The sequence below is a fragment of the Peromyscus californicus genome, unplaced genomic scaffold (assembly GCF_007827085.1).
Source record: "Peromyscus californicus insignis strain IS unplaced genomic scaffold, ASM782708v3 Scaffold_4__1_contigs__length_199733344, whole genome shotgun sequence".
Lineage (NCBI taxonomy): Eukaryota > Metazoa > Chordata > Mammalia > Rodentia > Cricetidae > Peromyscus > Peromyscus californicus.
The window spans coordinates 118,927,552-118,950,706 of NW_026294562.1; the positions used below are offsets into that span (position 1 = coordinate 118,927,552).

Sequence of the window (23,155 nt, forward strand, 5' to 3'; positions counted from 1 at the left end):
CCCAATCCTGCAACAACAGAGCACACATCTGGAAGGCTGCAACCACAGTGCACACATCTGGAAGGCTTAAGGACTTCTGGGTCTGGTGTAAAGGGAAGAACACTCAACTCATGTCTGACCAGCTTGTGCTTGTTAGTAAGGAATGATCACTTTCATGGTCACTGTAGGATGAGGAGTGTGCATTTTCCTCTGCAAATCACAAGGTAAATACAAATTTCCAAACACAGGCCGCATATAGTTTTAAACACGTGAATTGAAATCTTCATGGTAGAGTGTCTCTCAAACCTGGGTGTGAGCATCCCCGGGGCCACTTCTTACAGTTGGCTGCGTTGGCTCTATCATTTGGGAATTCCAGGGAGGGCTGAAGATCTGCCTTTCTTGACCAGCTTTCGGGTGACACTGATGCCGTTGGTCCAGGGCAACTGCTCTGAGGACCACTGCCTGGCAATCTGCTGTGTATCTTCATCTATTGGTCTCCGCCTTAATGTTCTGAGGCAGCGTCTCACTAAACTGGATGCTATTTGTTTGGCGACACTAGCTGGCCAGTGAGCCCTTTGGATCTATTTGTCTCAGTCTTTTCCCATACTGGTGTTATAGGCCTGTCTAGGTACGCCCAGCTTTTTTTTTTTTTTCTTATGTGGGTGTTGGAGATTCAAAGTCATGTCCTCGGTCTTGCAGAACATGTGCTCTTACCCACCTGGCCATCTCTCAGCTCCTAGATACAGGCTACAGATGCTGGAAAAGAGACAAAGGGTCTGGGCATTGTGGGGAGCCACTGGGCATTTATTGTACAAGATGGTGGCATGACCTCAGGTGTTGGGACTGGTCAGGGTGCTTCCTTGTTTGACTAAAACTGGACTGGGATTTAAACAGAAGGCGTGTGTGTGGAGGGGGTGTTAATTTTCTTAGCAAAGTGCCAAGTCCAGGGCCTGGAATCTAGATGCTCACACAACACTATTAGAAGCTGGTCTCTCCCGGTCCCTCGGTGTAACTGATGCTCTGGGGTGGCCTGGCCATGTGAAAAGGATGGCCACCTGTAGCCCTAGCTTCATTTCTATAGGTACAACAATAAAATAAATACCTCCTCTTTCTCAAAAGCCCCAAGGTCAACACACATTGGATTATCCGGGTCACATTTCCATCTTAGCGTGGCTCACAGACCTGTGTGCACTGACGGTCTGAGTGTGAAAGACCAAACCCACGCCTCTCCCTGTACCGCAGTTCTGGAAGGAAAGTGTGGGGCTGTTTTCTAGATGCTCTTCCCTTTTGGATACTGTACAGGAGAAACTAAAGCCACCACAGGTACAGCTTAAATGTGGGGTGCGGAAGTCCCCCCTCACTGAGGCCTTTGCTGATGATTCTGGTATAATCTGGATTCACACTCCCATGTTTTCTTTACGGTAGCAGGAATCTTTTAAGCAGAGTTTGCCCCGGCCTGTGAGATGCGGAGAGGACAGTCAAAGGTTAGCCCTTCCAGACTAGGCCTCAACAGCCATCTGGGATTATGTGTCATCTCCAAGTGTCCAAAAGAGGCCAGGCAGCATCGGCCCAGCTGCTGTGCCTTAAGGGCCACCATCACGCCACGTTTCCTAGGGAGGGTCCAGTCCTTCCCTGTCCTTGTGGGTACTTGTGTGTAATCACTGACCAGCTAGAGTCCTGTTGCACCTATTCCTGCCAGGCCACCATAGCTCTAGCTAATCACCTTGGTGTGGACTGCCTTCTCCCAGGCCTTCTTGCCTTGCAAAAGGGAGGCAGGCCATGGTGGCAGAGTATCCACAGCTGCCATGGAGGGGTTGGCTGATGCATCCTTGGCTCCTCACCAGGTCCCAATCCCGTCTATTCCTATTTTGGCTACGAGGGCCAATTGACTGAAAGTGCCAACATACGACAGGATCATGGAAGTCACCTTCCCAGTCCTTTCCTCTTCAGTGCCAGGCACTCTCCCAGGGTCCCAGGAGAAGGGCACTCCCCTCTGCTCCGCAGAGGCTATCTCCAAGGAGCAAGCCCCTTCTAGTCTCCCAAGAAGAGGAGGGCTGGGGCTGCTTGCTACTAACTCCTTCCTTAGTTGAGTCCCAGAGCCTGGTCCCTCCTAACCTTCCTGCCCTGCTCTTTCTGGTCAGGACTGGCTGGGAAATGCAGCGAGCCTGGCCCTATGTCTGCTCTGAACAGAAGCACAACTGCCTTGACCCATGCCTTCTCTCTGGAACTGTCTGGAAGGTCTTCGTGCTATTTGAGAGGGGAGGCAGGTTCTGCAGCAGCTATGGCAGGCAGGCTGAGAGCAGGCAGGCTGAGAGCAGGCCTGGTTTTGTGATTTCTCCAGCTAGCCTTCCTTGCTGCCTCTGAGAGCTCTTCAGACACGAGTCTGAGAAGGCAGTGCTCACAGGACTACTCCCACGCCCACGCAAGCTTCTGGCTTTGCTTCCAGTGAACTTAACAGGTCAAGGCTAGAATCTAGGACCAGCACGGGACACACAGTAACACAGTCTTGTTCTGCAGTTACAGACAGGGACAGTGTGTCAGACTAGAGGCCCCATTCGGGCTACTACAGCTGGGGGGCGGGGTTAGGCGGCAGCTCAGCCCCACCCCTGATCCGGTCTCTCTGCGGCTCTGTGTTGCCCATTAGTGTGTCCCCCAGGTATGGGGAAGGAAAATCGGCCTTCTATCATCCTGACACCAGCCCCAGTTCTGTGCTCAATAGAACCGCAGGGAGAGCCCCAAATCACTCTGGGTTAGCCCCTCTCTTAGATACAGACCAAGTGTAGAGGGTAAGGGAACACGCCACAGCCCTGCTGAATGATGTTATCTACAGATGCTATCAGTCAATGAGCTAGCTTTTCTTATCATCAGAGTGTTTAAATAAACCAACACGTGATACTATTCTCCTACGTTAATTCAGATACCATTATCTGTTAAAATTAAACAGACGGCGAGCTATCTACGAATACTTTCTCTAAAGTCTGGGTCAATTAGACATGACCAGCTCTATGCCAAGGCTCTGGAGATTAAAGATAAAATGTTCACGACCAGTATTAAGACTGACACAGGTTATTAAGAACACCATTAAGGATATTTCAATAATGAAGTTAGATGTGGTAATTTTATGATAAGGAATCCTTCATGTTGCTATAAAACTATTATGCAATATCAGGAATTATAGGATTGATTTTTGACCAAATTGCATTTGTTCCTTAAGTGGGGATCACCCTAAATAAAGCAACTGAGACTACAGAAAAAAAAACCACTTAAAATAATGGCAGTGACTCCGTGCACGTTAGCTTATAGCCCTTTGGCATGTTTAAGAAGGAACGGCAATCACAGAAATTCCTTTCCTTTTTAAACAGAAAGGGCAGGGCACAATGCTCACTGACACTAATTTAGGAAGGAGTAGCGTCCTCTGCTAAGGAGCACACAGCACAGGCTGGAGCGGGCTGCTCTTGCCAGCCAACACTGCAGCTGACTGGCACTTTTGAAAAAGCAGCTGCTCTCCGAGTAAGTGGTCCTCCACTGATGTAACTGAGATGAAGTCAGAAACCCAGGTGAAGTTCACCGGAGGACATCCCTGGCACACAGCGCATGACGGATGCTTGGCCAATACGAACCGAGTAGCTGCTCAGGTCTGAGGGATGCAGCCCTGCCCACGGGGTCTGCCCAACAGTGATAGCACCAGGGACCACCCTGACCTCAGCACACACCTCACAGCTGAGGGTGGTGGCAATAACTCTCCACAATGTAATCACCTTTAACCCTGAACCAGAATCAATTAAAGAAACACGTTGAAAGTATGTTCTCTGATGCCTTTAAAATATATAGACCAGGTTTATTATTGAAAGTGAACCCACGTAGATCATTTATCAAAATGAGATTTTTCCCAAATTATACCCTTGATAGTACTTGTTAATTCATTAGAAAGAAAAGGCCCACCACCAGCTGTAGCTACTTCTTTTAGCTACTTGTTTTTGCTGAGCGTTCTCTGCTTTTCCGCATGCTCCACAATCTTTTCTTCCACATAGAGGCCCTTCCGCTTCCGCACGGCATTCATGTACTTCCGGGCCTGGTTCTCGGAATCTGCCTTCTCCCCAAAGTGCAGGTACTCCTCCTCAGTGGTTGGCACCCAGAAGGGGTCACTGGGAATGACCTTGTAAGGGAAGGTGACAGGACAGGCTGGGTGAGCAGATGGCAAATTTCATCAGTCTCTGGCTAACGAAGCAAGTTCAGCAATGGACATTTAATCTTCCTAAAATGGTAACATACAAATGTGAAGAATTACGGGAGCTGTGACAAAGTGGGGGCAGATTCAACAAACCTGTAACACCTGCCATTCTAGCTTTTCATGGAGTCATTTCATAAGACAAGCAAGAAAAAATGGCTTCATCTCTAATGAAAATGAGAAAGTTATCCTGATAGGACGTATCTAAATATGTCTTCATTAATTTGGCCTTTGTCTCTAATAATGATCAACTTACGTGAACACGGTCTTGGTTTTGTTTTTGTAGCCTATCATGTAGCCCATCATGGATCAGCAATCACTAAGTAGTTGAAAATGACTTCTGATGCTCCTGCCTCTACTTCCTAAGCACTGTGATTACAGATGTGTCTCATCACGTCTGGTTTATGTGAAGACTGAACTCAGGACTTTCTGTGTAATGGGTCCTGTTTAGCTGGAAGCTCCACTAAAGACACCTGAGGTTGGCTGTTTTTTTCCTAGAGGCTCCCAGGGCTGCTGTCTGTATGCACCGACTTCTTCCCTTGGGGACTCCTTGAGGGTCTTGGCTATATGATCCTCTGCTGTGTGCTGAGTCTGACCTGCACGGGGCCTCTGCCCTTTACCTTCACCTCTCTCACACCTGTGTGGACGTCCTGAAGCTACCAGCATCAACATGTCAACAAAACAAAACAAAACCCTCCAACACGGGAGAGCTGTCCAGTTTGGAACTACAGAAAGGTCTCTCTAGACCACAGAGCAGAGAATGGAGGGAAGGGTGCTTCTTCCTCACTGGCTCACAGAGAACCTGACTGCCCAGAGCTCAATCCTCAGATCAGTTTTTCCAACTCAACAGTTAGAAGTGTATACCACCTTCTAACTAACAGGAAGGCACCCAAGTGAGAGCTGTGGCCCAGTCAACACACAGATACAGACACATAAGTGCGGGCACACACACGAGCATACACACCTGTGCACACGACACACACACTCATGCAGATGTGTGTATACACACATATGCATACAAACATGTACACACTCACACATACCCCTAGTGAGGAAAGCTTTAGGAGCTCCATTTCATTTGGGTCAGGCAGGTGGGAATCACCACACACAACGTAACCTCTCGGGAGCTCCTCCGGTCCCGCCTTCCTCACCAGCCTCCCACAGGGTCACCTCAGGACCAAGCGGTGGATCTGGGGTTAGGCTGCCATGCATGTGCACACCTGCTGAGAACACTTTCTCGTGTGTCTGTTATTAGCCCCTTTTCTTCCCCCTTCCATGGAAGGCTAAAACTTAGAAAGAAATTATGTGATTGCTGACTTCAAAGGTTTCCTCGTGGAAAATGCCTGTAATTTTATTTTCTCTATTTTCTGAAGCACTTTCTCTCAAAAGCTCTTGATTGTAAATTACATGGTATGCCAGAACACAAATGAGAAAAATCCTTGGAGTGAGAAGGCAGATCTCAACAAGCATGCTATTTCTAAACCTACATAAGTGTTTATGTGTGTGTGTGTGTGGGGGGGTACTAGCATTCAATTACAATGTCGTTTTAGACTTTCAAAGATTTGAACCTTTGGAACGAGGACCATGGCAGGTGGCAAGAGAAGGACAGAAGGAAGGTATTACCAGGACAGACATTTTCTTCACAAAAATTTTCTCTAAAATTAATTAAGAGCCTTTTTAAAAATAACTGTCTGCAGCTGAGCCAGACACTAGTTTTTTTTAAACATTACTAAGAGTGTAAGTTCAATTCAGACTCAAAAAAAGAAAAAATTCGGAGACACAAAGGACAGTAAAACTCACCATGGCCCTTGTGTAAGGACTCACCCACTGGCAAACCTTGTTCTTATACAGTGTCCATTCCTGTTTCTGTTGTGACAGATGGACACATGGCCACATGGATTTTGGGGGTACAAGGATACTTCTGTAAGAGCTAGACACACCTCAAAAATATTCTATCTTAACTATTTAACTCTTTTGAAAGCAGCTACAGAAACTACCTGGGTGAGCTGGTAAGGCTATATTCTTAATAAAATTGTATTTACTCCAACAGACAACGGGCAGCAGTTTGTGGACTCCTGACCTAGTTAAAGACTACATTTCCCAGCTTCCTCAGATAGGACCTTGTTTGATGTGGTCATATGGTTGGTTCTGGGTGATGGATATGGATGAAGTAGTATGAGCAAACTCTATTGTGTGCTATAGGGGAGGAGTGGGCCCTCCTCCTCAGCCCCAGCCCTGTTGGCTGGGATGCAGCTATGGCCATCAAGGAAAGCCAGGATGAGCATGGGCTGTCACTCTGAGCCACACGCCAGCTCTGCACTGCCTTCTCAGACTAGAAGGAGAAATACCCTTGGCCTGCGTGGCCACTGTGTTCTGGGATGCCTCTGTTAGAGCATTTTTTCTCCATAACATATTTGCCAGTTAGGAAATGAAGGAAAACTTTCTTTGTGTGTGTGTGGGGGCGGGGCATGGCTATGAATGGGTACTGGTCTTTGCCAGGGTAGTGGCCAATGAGCCAGAATTTGCCCGCCGTCGTCATCGTCTTCTCCCAGGGCTGGGATCACAGGCATGTGCACCCACACATGCTTTTCCACACTGGAGCTGGGGATCTGAGCTCAAGTTCTCACGTTTGCACAGCAAGCTTTTTGACCCCCCTGAGCCTTCTTCCCAGACCCACTCATAAAAATTTAAAGAGGCTCAATAAAATCATCTTCAAAGAAAGACTCAGTATAAATTTTTTTGGGGGGGGGGGCAGGCCTGGTGGTGTAAACATGTCACCTTATTAACGGAGGCACAGAGGCAGAGGATCAGGGATTCAAGGCCAGCTGCGCTGCATATCATAGCAAGTTCATGGCCATCCTGAGAAACTTCGTGTCTCCCTCCTTTCACAAGCTTTTAAAACAAAAATAGACTATATGATGTATCACTCATCCAATGGTGAGGCCGGTACAATAGCTCTGAATGCTCTGTTTATAGACAGTCCCAGGCATTATGTACCTAACACGCTGTGTTCAGTTCAGAGACACTAAACCCAGTTTTCTGTGGCGGTGTTGACCAAGGCCACCCTTGTGAGATGGACGACTGTCGCCTGTGATAGCAGAAGTCTGAGTTCTGAAAGCTGTTTAGCAAGGGCAGCCCCGATGAGGCCAGTGCTGCACCTCTCAAGGTCACCACTCAGAAGTGGAGCCATCCACTCCGTTACAAACAACACTCGGCTGTGCTGCCCTGTGTCAATCCCAATCTTCAGACAGTCCCAATCTTCAGGCACTGCCACTTCAAATCTACTTCTGCCTCTCACTGCTTTGTGTTTTATGTAAAAACTGAGTGTTAAAACCAAAACCCAGGCTGAAAAGCCAGAATTCTGGATAACTGGGGAAAGACTACCTACAAGCTCAGAGTTAACGGTGATGTAAATCTCTTAGGGCTGTTTTCTACACAGTGAGATACAGAGAGGAAGGCAATGAAGGAAACCATCAAAACATCAGTTAGTACTCAAAAATGCAAAAACCCAAGAGAAACGTCATAGAAAAATCATTTGAAATGCAGTCTGTACTAACTAAATAATGCAGCTAAGTCAGGTACTCAGCTTCTTTCTACTGAGCGTTAAGGATCTTACGGTTTCTAGGGGAAAGCAGACCACCCAGGGCTTTGGACTGGAAAGTGCATTCACACCAATCCAGGTGACAGGCCCGCTGAATTAAAATCCCATGTGCCCTGTCCAAAGCCAGCTTCTCCCATGTCACCAGTCTTGGCTGGCTTACTTGATCATAAATCTCAGTTTGGAAAGAATGGTTTTACTCGATTATTTTTACTCTTCATTAATCATCTAAATTTAAGCTCTCTGTTTAAAAGGTCCTAGAGAAAGAACGTCATCAGGCTAGAGAAAGTGAGAGACGAGGACGTAAAAAGGAAATCCTCTTCTGAGCAGCAAGGGAGCTTGAGGTGAGGTTCTGACATAAGTTATCTCAGAAGTGATGTCTTTGCACTTTGCCCAAATAAGCAGCAGAATTAATATGTAAAAGTAGGCCTAGCTGACAACAGCATTGTTTTCTCCCAAGTTATAAAGAAGTGAACTGAGGTTACTTAGGTTTCCTACAAACAATAGAAAAACCGCTTTTTGGAAACACCCTTTCTTCGGCTTTCATTTAAAAGACTTCTGTTTGTGGCTTTAGTTTTTTCTTTTAGTTTTCCTGGGCTGGCCTGCGCTTCTTCTGATCAAGCGTTCTCTCTGCTGGTTAATTGCTAATTTTCCTGTAAGGACCTCTTCAGGACGGCTTCCCGGACCCCTCCCACACACTCTACTCACAACCCACTGCTCTTCCCCGCAACGTGTCTTTAAGTGTCCCCTTGTGATTACAGGACTTGCTGCTCACTTGAATCCACACACGTGGATTGGAAGGGCTGTGCCAGCTACACCATTCCTCTTGGGGAAGCCACAGAACCCCAGTCCGCAGAACGACAGAAGACTACAGAGACAATCTGCAGACCCCCCCTTCAAGAGTTCTCCCCTCCAAATGCTGGAAGAATTTCTCCCCACTCTCCTACCCTCTAGGGAAGAGAGTCCTTCAAGGTTCACTTTCAAAACAGCTGTCATTTTTCTTTAACCTAATATCCATCTGCAGCAGGAGGAAAACGGATTAAATGTTCTGTCTCTCCAATTTTACATCATAAAGAGAAGGCAAATTGGTGCTATCAGCCAGCTTTCATGGGCCCCTTGCCTGGGCCACCACTCCAGGGAAGGCCAGTCCTAGGGAGGGCGGGGCTGCATCTCACCTCCCAGTGGCTGAACACCAGCTGTGGGCTAGCCAGGCCACTGGTCCTCTTCCTGATTTCATCCGCAAAGCCGAAGCTTTCCGCCACGGGCAGCACAGCCTTGATGATGAACATGTCCGTCCCTTCCTTCATTTCTTCCTGAAGCACTCGGCCCTCTCGCTTTGACAACACAGCATAGACTCGGCCTGCAAAACCAAAACACCCAAGTTCATCGACCAATCACCACCTGACCCAAAGCCACAGTGATTTACACGTCCAGTGAGGATACAGCCGTGGCTCAGCATGCTCTCAATAATCCTGACAGAAAAACCATGTCGCTGGGCACTCGGGAGGCAGAGCCAGGCGGATCTCTGTGAGTTCGAGGCCAGCCTGGGCTACAGAGTGAGTTCCAGGAAAGGCGCAAAGCTGCACAGGGAAACCCTGTCTCAAAAAACCAAAAAAAAAAAAAAAAAAAAAAAAAAAAAGACTATTTAACCGCTAATTAAAAGGGCAAAATCAGAAAACAAATTACATATAAAAAATAACAAGAGTCCCAACTGTCCCCTAGTGACAATTCCCACAATGACGTCTAAGGAACTCATCTGGAATTACAAGCAGAGTTATTGGGTATGAAATCCAATGAGAAGAATGTTATTGGAATCTTACAATATTAAAATGCATTAGCAATTATGTGTAGTCTTAACATGATGCCCGAATGGTGACAGAGACCATTTGAGTTCAGTAACCAAGTGACTAGCAATGGCATTTTTACACCAATCAAAAGCCACATTCATGTAAATATTTGCTCGATAATATTGAAGTGGTGTTGAGCATGGGCATTTTGTTCTCCTGGAGATGGATCATGCTTGCAGTCTTTACTATCTGGTAACAATCTCTAGTGTCATAACAAGACTTAGCAACTGCTCTTGCTTGACAGTTATAATTTGCTTGGAGGTGAGATTTGGCCTTATATTCAGGAGGGACACATCTGCCTCTAGGAGTGGCATCTTACACAGATGTCTGCGGGTGCTCAGGGCATCCTTTCAACTAGTAAGCAGAACGGATTGAGAGAAACAGATCAATTAAGCTGGCAAGTATGCTCACTAGATCTGCGCATGTGGAAGTGTGCAGATGCAGCTGGCAGAGGTAAAGCCTACCTAAACTGAGGTCTGACCTTCTCTCAGTACAAGGGGATGTGACTGGTGCAGCCTCCTCTATTCACCCATCTTTGTTTCTTAACCCAGGAACTGAGGGCACAGAGCAGCATGGCCTCACACCTTCCCTGCAGATTCCCTCTGCAGCCAGTAATTAGGAAGGGGCAATGGGGACAAGGGCAGAAGAGAGGATTAAGACAGCGGCCCTTCTATTAACTGCAGAAGGCACTCTCTCCCCTTGTCTGACGACCCCCCGCCTGCGCCCATTTCCCCTCCCCCACATTTCCAAAGCAGGAGCTTCAAACTTCTTCCTCAAACGCTCTTTGACACCCAGGCTCTTTGAGCAGCTCTGGGCTCTACTAAACTGCTTCTTGGAGTTGGATGCTAATGTTTATGCTCCTACCCAGTGTACTTCTCAACCGCACTCTCACGACCTCTCTGCGGCACTGGAGACCTCTGAAGGGTATGCCTCTGCCAAGTCTTCCTTTTGCACCTGGCTCCCGGGCTACCATTGTTTATTTCTGTAATTCCTGAAGGTGTGAGTATTCTGTGAAGCCTCATTCACTTAGAGAACTAATTCACATATTGTTTCTGTGGTAAGCTAGTCTTGGGGATATTCCTAATACTCTACCTATGCTGGACCTCTCACCTGCCCCCACCCCAACTTGACAATGACCACTGCACATCACGGTGGAGCCGACTTCCTTCTAAACTCAAGTCCAAGTGCAAGAGGCAAACCAAGTTCCAGGGATAGCCCAAGAGGCAAACCAAGTTCTAGGGATAGCCCTGCTCTGTCATTATTACTGGGAATGCCAGCTACAGAATCATGGGACAGTGAGTTGGAGGGAACTCTTGAGGCTCAGCAAACTTGACCCGATGAGTCAGGTAAATTTGGCATGTATTTCCTAAACCCTGCTTGCTCCGAGGCAGCCCCTTCTATCTTTGACAGCTAGACAAGTCTTGAGCCTAAAATCTGAAGCTCTCCTGAAGTTCTTGCCCACCGCCCTAGCGTTACCATGTGGGGCATGTGTGATCCCTCTTCTGTAAGCCAGCCTTTTAGCCACATGAAGACAGCTTTCTGGTCTAGTGCTCCGTGACAGACTGTGAATTTCCTGCTGTAGCCCAGCCGTCTCCCTACCTGAACCGATACGGCTTTTTTACCTGCCTCGTATAATGCAGTATTTCAAGACCAGTCTGTAAATGGTGAAAAAGCTAGAACTATTACTTTTATTAAATAATCTCCATTCTGCTACATAGCTTCTCTCTCTGCGAGCACAGTTCCTCTCTCTCTTACACACACACAGCCCTTAAGAAAAGACCCAGTATACACGAACTAGTCATCTTTATCTTATTCTAAGAAAAACATTCTATTCGTTATTTGTGTGTGTGTGTGTGTGTGTGTGTGTGTGTGTGTGTGTGCGCGCGCGCGCGTGCCACAGTATTGGAATGGTGGTCAGGGGACAACTTTCAGGAGTAGGTCCTCACCTTCTGCCTTGTTTAAGGCAGGGTATCTGTTGTTTTTCCGCTGTGTACACCAGGCTAGCTGGCCCATGAGCTTCTGGGGCTTCTAGTGTCTCTCCCTCCGCTCCCTCCATAGAAGTTCTGGGATCACAGATGCTTGCACATTTGGCTTCTGCGTTTGTTCTAGAGATTGGAATTTAGGTTCTTGGGCTTGTAGGGCAAGCGCTTACACCCTCTGAGCTTTCTTCCTAGCCCCACATGCTCAGAAAACAATTAAGGTAGTCTATCAAAGTGAGTAGGAAACATCGGGTGTCAGAAAGGACAGGGAAACTGGGGCAAATGAGCCATGATAAGGGTTAATGAGGATAAACTGTTGACTGCTGCTGCTCAGGCTGGCAAGTCCTCTCCTCCGGGGGCCATACCAACAGTTGGGATCAATACTTGTAATTGAAACTGAATGTAATTAATCATGTACTTTTGAGCCATTCAATTTTTAATTCTACTAGAACTATATCCTAAAACTGAGGCATAGTGATGGGTCACCGAAGAAAAGGAAACATCATAATAAAACTTTCCACAATCACTGGGCTCCTGTGATGGGTGTGCCCAAAGCTTAGAAGCCTTGAGACACCTTCTAATGCTGCTACTGCTGTCACAGGAAATCAACAGGGTTTCTGGCCCAGGCTGCTAACTGTAAATGCTCTACTATCTCTTCACTGACACAGGAGCACCAGACCAGGCGGTCCTTCCTTTGTTCATGTGCAGTCAGACCCCATGTTCCATGGATGGCACCATGAGAAAATGCTTCAGGAAAAGCAAACACCAACAACCAATCAGCTGGAAGGGTTTGGATCATGACCACACTGCATAGCCCAGCTTCAGCCTATACCTGGCCTGGTGGTTACCAGGACTTCAGCTCCTGTGCATAGAGCACAAGCTGTGTGCTTTCCTAGCCCAAATGAACTGCTCACAGCTCAGCGTATGTCAGAAGACTTGCACTCAGCCACGGCTCCTTCACCTAGACTCTGTCATCTTCGTCCAACCCTAGAAACACTCTTTTCAGATTCAAGGACACTCACGAACACCTTGTACTGTCTGATACTGAAAGTTAAACTCTTTCCGTGCAGCTCCATGGAGCACTGTCTTCATGAATTACAGTTTAACATGCACTTTCATCTAATGTAACAACTAAGATTAATCTACAATCTCTAAAGATGGGAGGCAAAGAAAGGTTTGTTGTCTTTCTGAATATAGAAAAGAAAGTAGCTGATCACAGCATATTTTCTCTTATAACAAACAAAGACAAAATGATGAATTTCCAAATGGGGGGTGATAGGTCAGTAAATTATAGCACATCAAGTTCATAGGAATTATGCAGAGGTTAAAATGAAAATTACGAATAAGTGGCCAAAGAGAGGGATGCTTTAAAAAGAACATAGTAAAGTAAAAATATTAAATCAGTTATACCATAAAGTCATACCTATGCACAACGTTCCAAGGAAAGGGATGACAATAAATAAAAGAATAAATAAGTAAAATGGAAAATAGAAGGCTGATTTCCAAGGTTTTTTCTTTCCTCTCCTGACTTCTGTAACTGTTGGTAATACATGTGGACAGCTTTCGAACATAAACACAGACATACAGACACTGTGGGTATTTCTTAAGTCTTACAAATAAAGTCACACGAAAGCTTTGCTCTGTCACTGGGCTCCCAGAATGTGACATGAAGCAAATGGAGCTAACAGGGTGGATGAGACCAAGCTGAGCTGAAGCAAGCTGCAGACATGCTGGGCTTGTGGGCTGCTTGCTACTACAAACAAGTTCAGCTACAGGGTTCGAGGAAGTTGGCAGGCTGACCTGGCCCCGGAAGGTCTTCCGTGACTCTCCAGGCACAGCTTCCTGTTTGTACTGTCACTGTCAACTACCTCCGACACAGAAGGCACAATCAAATCAGGAGGGGATACGGAACTGGCAGAGGAACATTCTCTGAGAGGACTAGCTAAGGACCCCAATTCAACGGGACAGTTAACTCGGTGTCAGTCTGAAGGGGTTTAACCAGCACAGTATCTGGGCTGAGAGAGGGAGACTGAACGGTTCCTAAAGCCAATCAGGAACGAGCATCAGCTCAGCTGGACTCGTCTGTGTGCCACAGCAGCAGATGCTGGCTGAGCCTGGAATGATTCCGTCCAGCCAGGCCCATTTCAACATCCTATCACTTTGGAAAGACCCACCCTCTTTCCCATTCCACTAATCCTAATTTCTCATAACATGTCATTGGAAAACCAGTACACTCAACAACTGGATTTTACTCTACTCACTTAGTATTATTAAACTTTGTCTCCTTAATTCCTCTGCCAAGGCAAGAATCGTGCTTGACTTAAGGATTAACACATGCAGCTCAACAAGACCTTGTTGAAAATGATGAGCTGCTGGTCAAACACACAAAGGACTTCAAATGAAGGGAGGAAAAAAAGGGCTTTACAAGCACAATGGTAGTCAGGATGTTTCCAGCTTGTTCAAGTGCATATGCTCTAACAATGCCAACACTGACTCCTACGTGTCAAATCAGAGCAATAATCATAGCTGTGATTAAAATTCTAGACCTGTCGGACAAAAGTAACAGGTGTGAAGAAAGACAAAGATAGACAAATGATTGGTCACACGACAAAGTAAACAGTATTTATAATGGCCAAACAAGCCCATTTGAGGGAATTTTCATGCATAAACAATAACAATAGAGCCATAGATACCTTTAGAAAAGTGTTTTTTAAAGTAAAATAGAGTATTTCTTGGGATCTTTTTCCAAGATAAAATAATCTGGAAATGAGTATTTTCCTACAAAGTTTCCCATTTTGATCATATGTAATTCTATCCATGTAAAGGATAGGTTTAAATAATATGTACAGGAAGAATTAAGAAATAAAAAACCAGGACTGGAGAGATGGCTCAGTGGTTAAGAGCACTGATTGCTCTTCCAGAAGACCCGGGTTCAATTCCCAGCACCCGCATGGCAGCTCACAACTGTCTGTAACTCTAAGATCTGACACCCTCACATACACATACATGCAGGCAAAACACATAAAACACAAAACAAAACACATGTGGCAATGCACATAAAATAAAAATAAATAAACTATAAAAGAAAAAATGGTAAAAAAAAAAAAAGTAAAAAACCAAGGAAACTCATCCTGCTAAATAAAAAGTACCTAAAATCTCTTTGTGTTGATTCTTAGAGAATTGAAATGAACAGTCAACAGAGTCTGAAGTCATCTTGGAAGATCCCCAGAGATCCTGGCAAGAAGGAAAAGGCTTTAGAAACAGGGTAAGTTTCTCCATTTCTTTTTCCATTGAAGTTGTGGAGTTTGGAAGAAAAAGAAGAAAACAAAAGAAAAACCATGTCAACAGCTGTGTTGATGGACCCTGAACTCCTAGCTGTCCATATCAAAGAGCCCCAAATGCCAGGGGAGAACAGGTCTCAGGGGAGATGCTCCAGGAACCAGACTTCAAAGCGGTTCAGGAGAGGAAAGGGTAAAAGGATCCAGAAGCATTCATGATGGTGGGGTGGCAGCATGTTGGTCGTGGAGACTGATGTCTATTCTAACCAAACCAAATACAGAGCTGCACACGGAAGACCTGGGTCCAGACAGGCATTTGGCTCTGGGAAGTCACACAACTGTGTATGGCAGCCAGGGAAGGTGTGCCACCGAGAAGATAAAAGAACAAGATCACAGGTGGAACCTTGGAGTACTATTCTAGGGAGGGCGAGTCACACACAGCCGGGTGTGGTTTCCAGGGACCAGACAGTTTGCCGCGACTTTCAACCTGGTAACAGGACAGCTGCCTCTGCTTCCATGTTATGCTGTAAACTTGTCTCTTCAGAAAACCAAGGACAAAAAGCCAGGATGCAGCTTAGCGGTACAGCTTTGTGCAGAAGACAAACGGCCAGTGCCGTGCCTTCTGGAACGCTCAGGAGAACTGATGGGGATCTGGGGAGGAAGCGTGCTTCTCTTATCTGAGTGGTGGAGGCCCAGGGGAGGACTACAGACTGTGACTTTAGAAAGACCGTTTCAAACACAGAGAGAAAAACAAACAAGCACCCAAGTCAACCAGGCACAGGACAACAAACGCCAAGGAAAGAATGGCAAAATGAGAAAGAAAAACACATCAACAATGAATGATCCTTCGGAAAGGAAGAGGCCAGAGCCCACAGCTAACTTTTACACAGTGAGTGGAGGATACTGATTAAGTGTCCAGCACGCCTACAATAAGTGGAACCTATCAAAATAAAAGCTTCAGCACATCACGGAAGGGCCTTCTCACTGCTCCTAAACAAGGAATGTGGCCACAATCTGGGCAGGGCTGGCATGAGGCTCATGGGGACCTCAAGAAAGCTTCCCTTCTCTACACCTGCACGACCCCATTCTGAGAGAGAGAGAGAGAGAGAGAGAGAGAGAGAGAGAGAGAGAGAGAGAGAGAGAGAGAGAGAGAGGTGAGCAAAGACCTCTCTTCTCAGAGAACCAGAGCAGTGCTGCCATGAGGGACTCGGCCTCATGCAAACACCCGATTCACTGACTGCTGACTGACACATGAAAAAAAAGGAAAAGGAAGCCATGTGTTGAGTTTAGTTTTTGGCCATTTTTCTCTTTTGTACAGTTGTATTGCTTATTATGTAATATCTAACAAGAAAATTATATAGACTCAGATTATTGATACATAAATAAAAGAGGTCATGAGATTACCCAATTTTTGTACAGTCTAGGCAATCACCACAGTATGGATCCTGATTTTGGGGAAACAGCGGGAAGACATGTCTTGGAGAACAAAAATGGGCCAATAAGACTCAATCCCTAAACTTCATGAGAAGAATGCTTACTCACATGAGAGGTAGCAGTATTTGTCTCCTGGCGGGTCTCTTGGGTGATGGGTTCAGACATGGCTACTTTATTTAGGAAGGATGTTGACCAAGTGAAATGTGTTCAAAGGACCACTGAACAGTGAAACGGCACAAAACCACAGAACAGCGGAAGGATCAGGTAGCTTTCTCCTGAGTAGGGAACTAATGTTCTCAAATACAGAATCACTGCTACAGAGAAGTGGTACACATATGGCTGAACGGAGCAGGAGACTGACTTTATGCTCAATGAAGGAGATGCTGTCTAATATGGGAAGAGCTGAGCTGCCCATTGCCAGACATTCAGAAATAGATGTGGCATCCAGACTGCCAAAGTAAAAGAGCTCTCAAGAGTTTGAAGGAATCACTGTCTCTTGATTTCAGCTCCATCTCTCTCTCTCTTTTTTTAATAAATATTTTTATTTTATAATTAATTTAATTTTACATATCAGCCACAGATTCCCCTGTCCTCCCTCCTCCCACCCTCCAGCCTTCCCCCCCAATCCTCCTCCCATTCCCACCTCCTCCAAGGCAAGGTCTCCCCTGGGGAGTCAGCCCAGCCTGGTAGATTCAGTTGAGGCAGGTCCAGTCCCCTCTTCCCTTTACCCAGGCTGAGCAAAGTGTCCCTTCATAAGTCCTAGGTTCCAAAAAACCAGCTCATGCACCAAGGACAGGTCCTGGTCCCACTGCCTGAGGGCCTCCCACACAGTTCAAGCTAATGGACTGTCTCACTTATCCAGAGGGTCTGGTCCAGTTCCATGGGGGCTCCTCAGCTATCGGTTAACAGTTCATGCGTTTCCACTAGTTTGGCTATTTGTCCCTGTGCTTTTTCCAATCATGGTCTCAATATCTCTTGCTCATATAATCCCTCCTCTCTCTCGACAGTTGGACTCCTGGAGCTCCACCTGGGGCTTGGCCATGGATCTCTGCATCTGCTTCCATCAGTCACTGGATGAGGGTTCTATCATGAACGTTAGGGTGTTCGGCCATCCGATCACAAGAGTAGGTCAGCTCAGGCACCCTCTCAACCATTGCCAGTAGTCTACAGTGGAGTCATCTTTGTGGATTTCTGGGGACCCCTCTGTCTCTAAGAAGGCTCTCAAGGGAAATGCAGACTAATGTCTGGGGACAGACTAGTTAGGTGACAGGCTGATGAGGGGCCGGTGGGTATGCTACCATAGAAGAAGTGGAGGAACCTGTGTGCAGCCCCCTTAGAGACCTCCATCACAGGACGGACTGCCGTCCAGGAGTCTCTGTGACGAAATCTACCTGACTCGTTTGGTCACGCTGTTTTGAAATGCCGTTACAGACATCCAGCTTGTCTCAAAGAACTTTATTGTGATACAAGTCTAAATTTCTTTTGAAAACAAACAAACAAACCTACCTCAGATTCTTCTTTTGGGAACTAATCAGTAAAGCAAACTTACTTAGAATGGAATTAACTGACTGTACTGACTCAAAGGACCTTACATCCAGGAGAGACAATAAATTCTCCAGCTAACTTTCATCCTGTATACTCTCTTCACCACTCACAGTTACACAATTCCTAGAGAAAAAGACATCTACTGTGTCCGGGACACTTCGAGGAACGGTGTTAAGTGTTCTCACGTCAATTTTCACAACCCACAAACACTTACTTTCCCTGTTTTCTCCCCTTTTATTAAAGAAAATAAGCCCAAGGGAAATGGCATTGAACAAACACCAGAGCAGCCACATTGAACCCCACTTCCACATCTCCTGAGATCCCCAATGCTGCTGCTTCTAACAAGAGGGAAACCAGGAGAGCTGATACAGCAGCTGTAGTTAAAAGGCTTTAGAAAGCCCAAGGGGTTCTTCTTCAGGGCTGAGAATTCACAATATCCCCTTTGTGCTATGTGGACAAGAATGGTGGCTTATTCTTACCATGTAAGGACGGCCTGGTTACCAAGCTGAAATGCTTATTCTCCAGGGACAAAGGTGCTGTAATGGGTGGGGATGGGGCTGCCAAACTGGGTTATATCCTTACTGGGCAGACCATCCACCACAAAACTTGTTAAGAAAGAAAGTACAAAAAATACTTCATTCATAATAGCTTTTAAAAAGTCTAGGAACAAATTCAACCAAGGAAGTAGAAGGCCTCTACAAGAACAATTTTAAGATGCTGACACAAGAAACTGAAGAAGACACCGGATGGTGGAAAGCCCTTCCATGCTCCCAGACTGTACAAGAAATACTGTGAAGATGGGGGTGTGACCAAAGTAGTCTACAGATTCAATGTACTGCCCATCAAGATTCCCATGACATTCTTCACAGAGCCAGACAAAACAATCCTGAAATGTGTATGGAAATACGAAAGACCACAGACTGCCCAAACAACCTATCTGTGAACACAAGTAGAGCATCACATTACACCATCTCCAACTACACTAGAGAGCCATGGTGACAAAACAGCATAGCACCAGACAGAGAAGCATCCATGCAGACCAATGGAATGTAAGTCTCAGAGATAAACTCAACACAGCTAAGGATATCCAATTTTTGATGAAGGTATCAAAAACGTGAACTGGTAAAAAAAGACAGCTTACTCAATAAATGGTGCTGGCAAAACTGGATATCCAACTGCAGAAGAATGAAATTAGATCTACATCTCCTGCCCTGCATACACACAAATCAATTCAAACTTAATCAAAGATTTTAAAGTATATAAAAAAACATACATTTGCTGCAAAAGGCCCTTAGTAATTGTGTATTTCCCCTCTCAAGATTTTAATATATAAAGTCTCTGGTTTTTAAAAAACTCAATTCTTTAGTAAATTAGATGATATAGCTTCAACAAAATATTAAGTGGGAAAATCTTCACCAACCCCACATCTGACAGAGGGCTGATCTCCAAAATATATAAAGAATCTAAGAAACCATAGACTTCATAAAACCAAATAATCCAATTTAAAAAATGGGGTACAGACCTACACAGAGAACTCTCAACAGAAGAATCTCAAATGGTAGAGAAACACCTAAAGAAATGTTCAACATCTTTAGCCATCAGGTAAATACAAATCAAAACGGCTCTGAGGTTCCATCTTACACCTGTCAGAATGGCTAAGATCAAAAACACAAATGACAGCTTACGCTGGAGAGGATGTGGAGAAAGGGGAACACTCCTCCATTGCTGGTGGGAGTGCAAACTTGTACAGCTACTTCAGAAATCAATATGGCGGTTTCTCACAAAATCAATCTACCTCAATATCCAGCTATATGACTCCTGGCCATATACCTAAAGGATGCTCAATCATACCACAAAGACACTTGCTCAACTATGTTCAGAACAGCTTTATTTGTAATACCAGAACCTGAAAGCAACCTAGATGCCCTTCAACCAAAGAATGGATAAAGAAAATGTGGTACATTTACACAATGGAATATTACTCAGCTGTTAAAAACAATGATCTCAGGAAATTTGCAGGCAAATGGATGAGACCAGAAAAAAATCATCCTGAGTGAGGTAACCCAGACCCAGAAAGACAAACATGGCATGTACTCATTCATAAGTGGATATTAGCTGTAAAGTAAAGGAACCATGCTACAATCCACAGACTCACAGAGGCTAGGTAACAAGCAAGGCCCAAGAGGGACACATGGATTTCCCTGGGAAGGGGAAATAGAAGAGATCTCCCTGGGTAGACTGGGGCAAGTGGGGATGGGAACTTAAGGGATCAGGTTGGGGGTAGATGGAGAGGGAAGAGTACTAAAGAGATGACTGGAGAGGGGGGAACATTTTGGTGTTAGGTAGAAACCTGATGCAAGGGAACTCCCAGGAATCTACAAGGATGACCCCAGCTAAGACCCCTAGCAATAATGGATACGTAATATGAACTGGTTATCTGTGATTAGATTGGTGACTACCCCAATTGTCATCAGAGAGCCTTCATCCAGTAACTTATGGAAACAGATGCAGAGACCCACAGCCAAACATTAGGCCAAACTTGGGGAATCCTGCTCAAGAGAGGGAGGAAGGATGGTAGGAGCCGGGGGGTCATGGATATCACAAGAAAAACCCACAGAAACAACTAACCTGGCTCATAGGAACTCAGAGTCTGAACCAACAACCAGGGAGCCTGCATTCCCTCTCTTTATACGTGGCAGTTGTGTAGCTTGGTCTATTTGTGGGACTCCTAACAATGGGAACAGAGGCTGTCCCTAATGCTTTGGCTGGCTCTTGGGAACCTGTTCCTCATACTGGATTGCCTTGCCCAGCTTTAATACAAGGGAGGAGCTTAGTCTTACCACAACTTGATGTGCCATGCTTTGATGATACCTGTGGGAGGCCTGCCCCTTTCCAAACAGAAACAGAGGAGGAGTGGATGGGGGAAGGGGAAGACAGAGGGGCAGTGGGGGGAGGGCATGGGAGGAGAGGAGGGAGGGGAAACTGTGGTCAGGATATAAAATAAATAAAGTAATTAATTAAATTAAAAAAACTAAGTGGGTTTAAGACACAGAGCACCTCTCTCTGTCTTCACCTTCCCTTCTTACCGAGGACATCACTGGTGGCCATGATGTCACATGTGTACATAGCTGCCATCAGGCGTTGAGGCTTCACCTGCAGAGCATAGCGACATGCTTCCTTCATGGTGGCAATCAGCTGCCCTGAGAAGGGTCCATAGCAGTCAGTGACGGGAGGGTCTCCTTTTGCGGAAGTGTCTTCAAAGGGCTTGGAGCAGTCATCTTGTTGCTCTTGGTTTTCATCTCCACTGTGACGGGCTTTACCTTCCTCCTGTCCCTCTCCTGCCAGATCACACTGTTCTTGGTTATGTCTATCACTTGCTCCTTGTTCTGCACATTTATTTAGTTCCCACTTTTCTAGAACAAAACAGACACCCATGAGGGGCTCCTCACACATGGGGCCAGAGAGGGTTGCAAGCTGGAAGCCACTCACAATGCTATTGCCAAAGTCTCGGAATCTACTGGCTTCTTTTGATTCCCTGCCCGCTGGGCCGGACCATACTGAGTTCTGGAAATCTTCACTTCTACTGACAAGGATGTTGGGCCCACATTTTCTTGGGCCAAATGACCAGATTTGGTCAACAGTGTTCCTCCATTTTCTCCCTATTAGGTGTTGCTCTAGTTTCCCTTTGAATTCCCAAATTTTCTCTTGGGTCTTCTGATGAATCGCCTGGGTATTTCTGCCCTCATTCAAGGAGGATGTCAAAAGTTCCATGGAACGAATCAAGTCACTGTTTTCTTCCAGAATCTGAGTGACCTCTTCTGGAAGAGGTATGGCCCGAACACTGAGTGTGGCTAGTTTATTGGGCGTCGTTATGGTGATCAGCCCATCAGAGTCAACATGGATGCCCTCTGGAATTTTGCTTTGCTCTTCTTTTGTTTGGTGTATGACAGCAACTTTTTGCTGTCTGCCTATTTCTTCATTGACCATGTCAACTTTGGGAGGTTTTGTGATTGTTTCTCTGAATGGAATAATGGGTTCAGACACACTGATGTGAATCTTTGCAAACCTAGGAAATCAAGAGAAATAACAGATAGTTAGGATCAGAGCCTTGCATCACACGTAAAGATAATGGAAAAACTCAGAAACATAAAAACCATTTTCTATGAGAGGCCTGTAATTTACATTCTATTTCAATTCACAAAGTGCTCTCATTTCAGATTGAGAGACAACCTCTGAGGGGAAGGTACCTCTAGGGAGCTCTTGGCTTGTGCTGGCCATCGCTGCTTTCTTCTTCTGAAGACAAACAAACCATCTATTTAGGTAAGACCATTTTGAGTGGAAAATAAATACTGCAATAGGATGACTTGTTTGGAATCAAATTTGACAGACCTGAGTCTAGAGAAGAGCCCGGCGATTACAACTCTGAAGAGACAGAGACCCGCACTAGTCAGAGCCAAGCTGCACAAGACATCCCGAATTAACAAGGAGGCTCACACCAAGCCAGAACGGCCCAGGAATTTGTCTAGACTAGCATGCCACCATGAACTTTCTGCAATCACAGGAAGCTCTCTATTTCTCTGGGATGGCTGGGCACTGGAAACGTGGCTAGTGCCGCCACAGAAGAAACAGACGTTCAATTTTATTTAAAACTGTGAATAGCTACACTATGTCTGAGCACTGGAGAGGTGACTGGTACTGCTGAGGAACTGAATTTTCAATGTCACTGGATTTTAACCAGTATTATTTAAACAGCTTCACACGGCAGTGTCTGCAGTACTGAAGAGCACAGGGCTCAACCCTAATCTGGCACAAGTTCAGAAAGCGCCATTCCACATGGCACTGGGTCCCTTTCTTTCTTGTCGGCTATAAGCTGGCATGGACTGGCTCTGCCGGGCAATCTTGCCACTGTCAATTCACATTCCAGCTTTGGGGCACTCTCCCTCTGCATGTGGGTGTGTGCGTGCATGGACAAACACATTATACTGGTTTTCTGAAATCTCAGAATGATGCCTTCCCTGGGAAATTTATTCCAGAAGGAAACTGAATTCTGACAGTTCATCCTAGGTTTCTTTCTGTTTCCAACATTTTATAGACATGGTCCAAGTATTTTATTTTATGCCTTTTGATAAATTTGAAAACCCAATAAATGGATTCTTCAAATGAAAATGATATTCAAATAGATTTCAGCATATAGAACCCAAAACAGACTCTAATGTATATAAGAAAAAAAAGGCATGATAAAAGATTACTTTCACTAAGACCTACAG

At 45.6% G+C, this 23,155-nt stretch overlaps 1 protein-coding gene across 1 annotated transcript in view; it reads right to left on the reverse strand.

Annotated features, from left to right (window-relative positions):
- Positions 1-3,792: 3,792 nt before the first annotated feature.
- Efl1 (elongation factor like GTPase 1) overlaps positions 3,793-23,155 on the reverse strand; it is a 125,544-nt gene continuing 106,181 nt past the window's right edge. Inside the window, exons 18-20 of the mRNA XM_052762949.1 lie at positions 20,975-21,954; positions 8,981-9,165; positions 3,793-4,135 (exon numbers count right to left, since the gene is read on the reverse strand). Of these exons, the coding sequence (XP_052618909.1) occupies positions 3,947-4,135; positions 8,981-9,165; positions 20,975-21,954 (1,354 nt within the window). The 3' untranslated portion in view covers positions 3,793-3,946. The remainder of the gene's footprint in view (positions 4,136-8,980; positions 9,166-20,974; positions 21,955-23,155) is intronic.